A 4,866-nucleotide genomic window follows, 5' to 3' on the forward strand; every position below is an offset into this window, starting at 1 on the left:
TTATACAAAGAATGGTGGGTGCCTGTAATGCACTGCCTGGGGTGTTGGTAGAGGCAGATACAACAGAGACATATAGAAGAAACTTAGATAAGCACAAGAATGTGCAGAAAAGGTGAACATCCCCATTTCTTATGATGGAAAGATGTCAAACCTGGACAAGGTCAGTCTCTCCCCCTTCCCCCTTTTTCCATTTCCCATTCTGGCTCCCCTCTTACCCCTTCTCTTCTCCTCACCTGCCTATCACCCCCTCTGGTTCCTATCCTCCTTCCATTTCTCCCATGGTCCAGTCTCCTCTCCTATCAGATTCCTTCCTCTCCAGCCCTTTACCTTTGTGCCACTATTACAGCTCAGAACCCGGAGTTCAATTCCGACGTCATCTGTAAGGAGCCTGCAGTCCCTGTGGAAATGCGTGTGTTTCCTCTGTATTCCCTGTGGAATGTGTGGGTTTCCTCCGAGTGCTCTGGTTTCCTCCCACAGTACAAAGATGTACAGTACTGTTTAGTAGGTTAGTTGGTCATTGTAAACTGTCCCGTGATTGGGCCAGCGTTAATTGGGGGGGCGGGGGGTTGAAGGACTGGAAGGACTTATTCCACATTGTATCCCTGTGCCTCTCATTCCAGAGATAATAAAATAATCATCTCTGTGCCTCTCATTCCATTTCCCCTTTCCCTCACCTACCCACTATTTCCCCTCACCTATCATTTGCCAATATGTACGCTTTCCCCTCCCTTCCACCTTCTTATTCTGGCTTCTTCCTCCTTCCTTTCCAGTCTTGATGACGGCTCTTGGCCCGAGACGTCAACTGTTTATTCCCCGCTGACTTGTTGACTCTTCCAGCATTTTGTAAGGAATTGAAGCCTGGGGCAGAGTATCATATATGGAGGTACATGTGTGAAGGCACAAGTGGTCAACTTCTGCTCCAAGTTTCTTGTGCTTCTTAAACTGGGAAATTACAACAAAACATTTAGGAAGTTTTCCTGATGGACTCAGTCACCTAAAGTCTGAAAGTATGTTTATTAAACAAAATACCAGGAGAAGACCATAAGACAGCTAACTATTACTTGGATTGCACTACCTGTATGTACATAAATTTACATAAATGTAAATTTATATTTTCATTTATATTTATATTTATCATTATTATTGTTATGAGCAGAGAGACAACATCTGCCGGAAGTAAATTCCTTGTATGTGCATAGGTACTTGGCGATGAAAGTCTGATTCTGATTCTGAATTATGCCATTCACCCTATCGAGTCTGCTCTGCTATTTTAATGGAAAAATCCATGGCTATTAAACGTTTGTTTTACATGTTACCACTAATAAATTTACAAAAGCCTAATAGATTAAAAGTGCAAGATGTAAACTAAAAAGGTTAACTATTTTGAATATTTAGCAGTAAAGATGATGTAAAACGTGTTGTAAATAATCTCGTGCTTTTGGCGGAAGTTTTGAGGTAAATTATCTGTTTCTGGGATCTTGGCGCTTAATTGATACTGTACTGCAGCAGCACCAGCATGCAGTGAGGGGAGCTGCGCCTTTTCCAAAGCGGTTCTTCACAAGATGCCACATTTCCTTTTCGAGTAATTTTTGTTTAAAATGTGATGAGATGACCAATTGCGCCGCGCCCCGCCGAGAGCGCGCCTGTCAGTCAAGCCTCGTTTGCCCCACCTAAAATTATTGCCCGCCCACCTATTATGTGACGTCACAATCCCTATTAAAGTAGCCGCACCCGCACGGAAGAAACAGAGATCTCTTACAGCGACTCATTGCGGTCAGTTTGTAAGAGAAGAAGCTGCTCCGTAACGGCCATCAAGTCGACATTTTCTTGAAATTTGAAAGAAGCTTAAAGCACGAAACAATATGGTGAGTCTTTTTGCATTCGTAATATAGTGGGAAAATAATTTTAAGCGGCTGACTTTTGGTTTCAATCATTATAATCGGACCCTCCCTCCTAAGGTTATCTTTACTTAACTTGAATTTGAAATTTCACTTATCCATTTTTCCCCTTTCAATCTCCCGTCCCTTGTCTCGTCTTCTGTTTTTCCCGCCTTTCGGTCGTTAACGGTTACCGTGAGCAATAAATTTTTTTAAAAAATTGGTGCAACCAAGGGGGTGGAGAATGAAGGGGTGGGAGAGAAACTGAGTTTGTGTTGGTTTTAATACAAAAAGATTTTTTTAAGGGTCTCCGAAAAAGTTGATGCGCCCCTTTTTCCTTGTCGGATGTTAAGATGGTGGCGCGCTGTGACGGTTGCCGTTGGACCGAGCACGAGGCGGCGATTTAGCAGCGCGCTGATTGGCCACGAGGCCAACTGCCGCCGCACTTCAAAAAAAAGCCGTTATGCCCACTGGTCTATTCCCGGCGTTGGTTGACTGGCAATCACTATTTTTTTTGTGATAGTAGTCAATGGCTACGACCTAATTACTAGTTGTAATCTAGCGTTTGGCTAGTTTTGTTCCGCTTGAAGATGTCCTTATCTGGAGGGGATGATGTAATTGGCAACCGGTCACATGGCTGATGATTTGGCAACTGATGAGATCATGAGAACTAACCTCGATCTACAGGGAGAAGTTTCTTTTTCGCTCTGTTTAGTCGCATTGGCTCTTTAGATCAAAGGTTTGGTTGCCTAGAACCCTGCAGGGAATTTTCTTTGTGAGCCCAGCTCTTAGCTACTCCCACCCCCAGTTTGCTTCCTTTCCCTGTCTGCTATTAGCAATGCTGCATATTATTAATTCAACTATTGTGACATAAAATTGGCTTGGATTACTTTGTATTTGCAGTTAATTAAGTTTGTTGTTTTTCCCAATAGTGTTTTCTTTGGCTTTTAGTTAACTTGACTTTAATTGGATTTTCCAGTTTTGTTTGGGCCAGCTTCAAATAAAACAATCTGGAATATGCAAGTTAACACTTTTCTCTTGTATTTCCACAGCGTGAGTGTATCAGTATCCACGTTGGCCAGGCAGGTGTCCAGATTGGCAATGCCTGCTGGGAGCTGTACTGCTTGGAACATGGCATCCAGCCTGATGGCCAAATGCCCAGTGACAAGACCATTGGAGGTGGAGATGATTCCTTCAACACATTCTTCAGTGAGACAGGAGCAGGAAAGCATGTTCCCCGAGCTGTGTTTGTAGACCTGGAACCAACTGTGATAGGTAGGTGCCATTTGCTTATTCCATCATTCCTATTCATTTAATAATAATAATGCGTGACTGAGATTGAAAAAAAACCTTGCTTCCTCTGCAGATGAGGTTCGTACTGGTACTTACCGCCAGCTCTTCCATCCTGAGCAACTCATTACTGGGAAAGAAGATGCAGCCAATAACTATGCCCGTGGCCATTACACAATTGGCAAGGAGATCATTGACCTGGTTCTGGACAGAATCCGCAAATTGGTAGGTATTTGTGCTGATGTCTGGAAATGTGCTTGTGCTGGAGTGTATTTGGATGCAGATGACTAAATGTGCCCTTGTCTTCCACAGGCTGACCAATGCACAGGTCTCCAGGGCTTCCTGGTCTTCCACAGCTTCGGTGGTGGCACTGGCTCTGGCTTTACATCCTTGCTGATGGAGCGCCTGTCAGTTGACTATGGCAAGAAATCCAAGCTTGAATTCTCCATCTACCCAGCTCCCCAAGTGTCTACAGCTGTAGTAGAGCCCTACAATTCCATCCTAACCACCCACACCACCCTGGAGCACTCAGATTGTGCTTTCATGGTTGACAATGAAGCCATCTATGACATCTGCCGCAGAAACCTTGACATTGAGCGACCCACTTACACCAATCTGAACCGCCTCATTAGCCAGATAGTGTCCTCCATCACTGCCTCCCTCCGCTTTGATGGTGCCCTGAATGTTGATCTGACAGAGTTCCAGACCAACTTGGTGCCATATCCCCGTATCCATTTCCCATTGGCCACCTATGCCCCAGTTATTTCTGCTGAGAAAGCCTACCATGAGCAGCTGACAGTAGCAGAGATCACCAATGCTTGCTTTGAGCCAGCTAACCAGATGGTCAAATGTGACCCTCGCCATGGCAAGTACATGGCCTGCTGCCTCCTTTATCGTGGTGATGTTGTGCCAAAAGATGTCAATGCAGCCATTGCTACTATCAAAACCAAACGTACCATCCAGTTTGTGGATTGGTGTCCAACTGGTTTCAAGGTTGGCATCAACTACCAGCCTCCCACTGTGGTCCCTGGAGGTGACCTGGCTAAAGTACAGCGTGCTGTGTGCATGCTGAGTAACACCACAGCTGTTGCTGAAGCCTGGGCTCGCCTGGACCACAAGTTTGATCTGATGTATGCCAAGCGTGCCTTTGTTCATTGGTATGTTGGTGAGGGTATGGAGGAAGGAGAATTCTCAGAAGCTCGTGAAGATATGGCTGCCCTGGAGAAGGATTATGAAGAAGTGGGTGCTGACAGTGCTGATGGTGAAGAGGAAGGAGAAGAATATTAGATCCTAGTTAAAACTAATGTCCTGTTTTGTTTTATTTTGTTCTAATTCGTGCCTTTGTTCTGTGAAACCTCCAATAAAAGTTGAAGTTCTGAGCTAAATACTGGTGTAGAATCACTCAATGGAAACACTTAATTAACTTGAGTTTATTTGCTGGCTGTGGGAGGAATCATTGAGGTTTATATGGATGAAAGAATATGGTTTCTATAAAGAGGCATAGAGTAGATGGCCATAAATCTATATTCCAGGGTTAAAAAGTTGAATGGTTTTGGGTGGGGTGTGTACAGTGAAATTACATTAAAGGGTAGATGCCTGAATCTCACTGGGGTAGTGGTAGAACTAGATGTAATAATTCCAAGGGCTTTTGGATGGGAGTCATGTGCAGGAAGGTAGGATTTATTGTAGGATGTTACTC

General features: G+C 44.2%; 1 protein-coding gene across 1 annotated transcript; it reads left to right on the plus strand.

Moving 5' to 3' along the window:
* The first annotated feature begins 1,708 nt into the window (after positions 1-1,708).
* On the plus strand, positions 1,709-4,552 carry LOC140741155 (tubulin alpha-1C chain). The gene is made up of 4 exons (XM_073071000.1): positions 1,709-1,865; positions 2,930-3,152; positions 3,244-3,392; positions 3,480-4,552. Exons 1-4 carry the CDS (start codon positions 1,863-1,865, stop codon positions 4,452-4,454), a joined length of 1,350 nt encoding a protein of 449 aa, XP_072927101.1. The 5' UTR covers positions 1,709-1,862; the 3' UTR covers positions 4,455-4,552.
* The last annotated feature ends 314 nt before the right edge of the window (positions 4,553-4,866 follow it).

The sequence above is a fragment of the Hemitrygon akajei genome, chromosome 18 (assembly GCF_048418815.1).
Source record: "Hemitrygon akajei chromosome 18, sHemAka1.3, whole genome shotgun sequence".
Classification (NCBI taxonomy): domain Eukaryota; kingdom Metazoa; phylum Chordata; class Chondrichthyes; order Myliobatiformes; family Dasyatidae; genus Hemitrygon; species Hemitrygon akajei.

Bases quoted from the DNA above. Each gene is read 5' to 3' on its own strand.
- LOC140741155 (XM_073071000.1), top strand. The intron at 3,153-3,243 runs GTAGGTGCCATT...CTTCCTCTGCAG, and splicing joins CCTGGAACCAACTGTGATAG to ATGAGGTTCGTACTGGTACT. The intron at 3,393-3,479 runs GTAGGTATTTGT...TGTCTTCCACAG, and splicing joins TGGACAGAATCCGCAAATTG to GCTGACCAATGCACAGGTCT.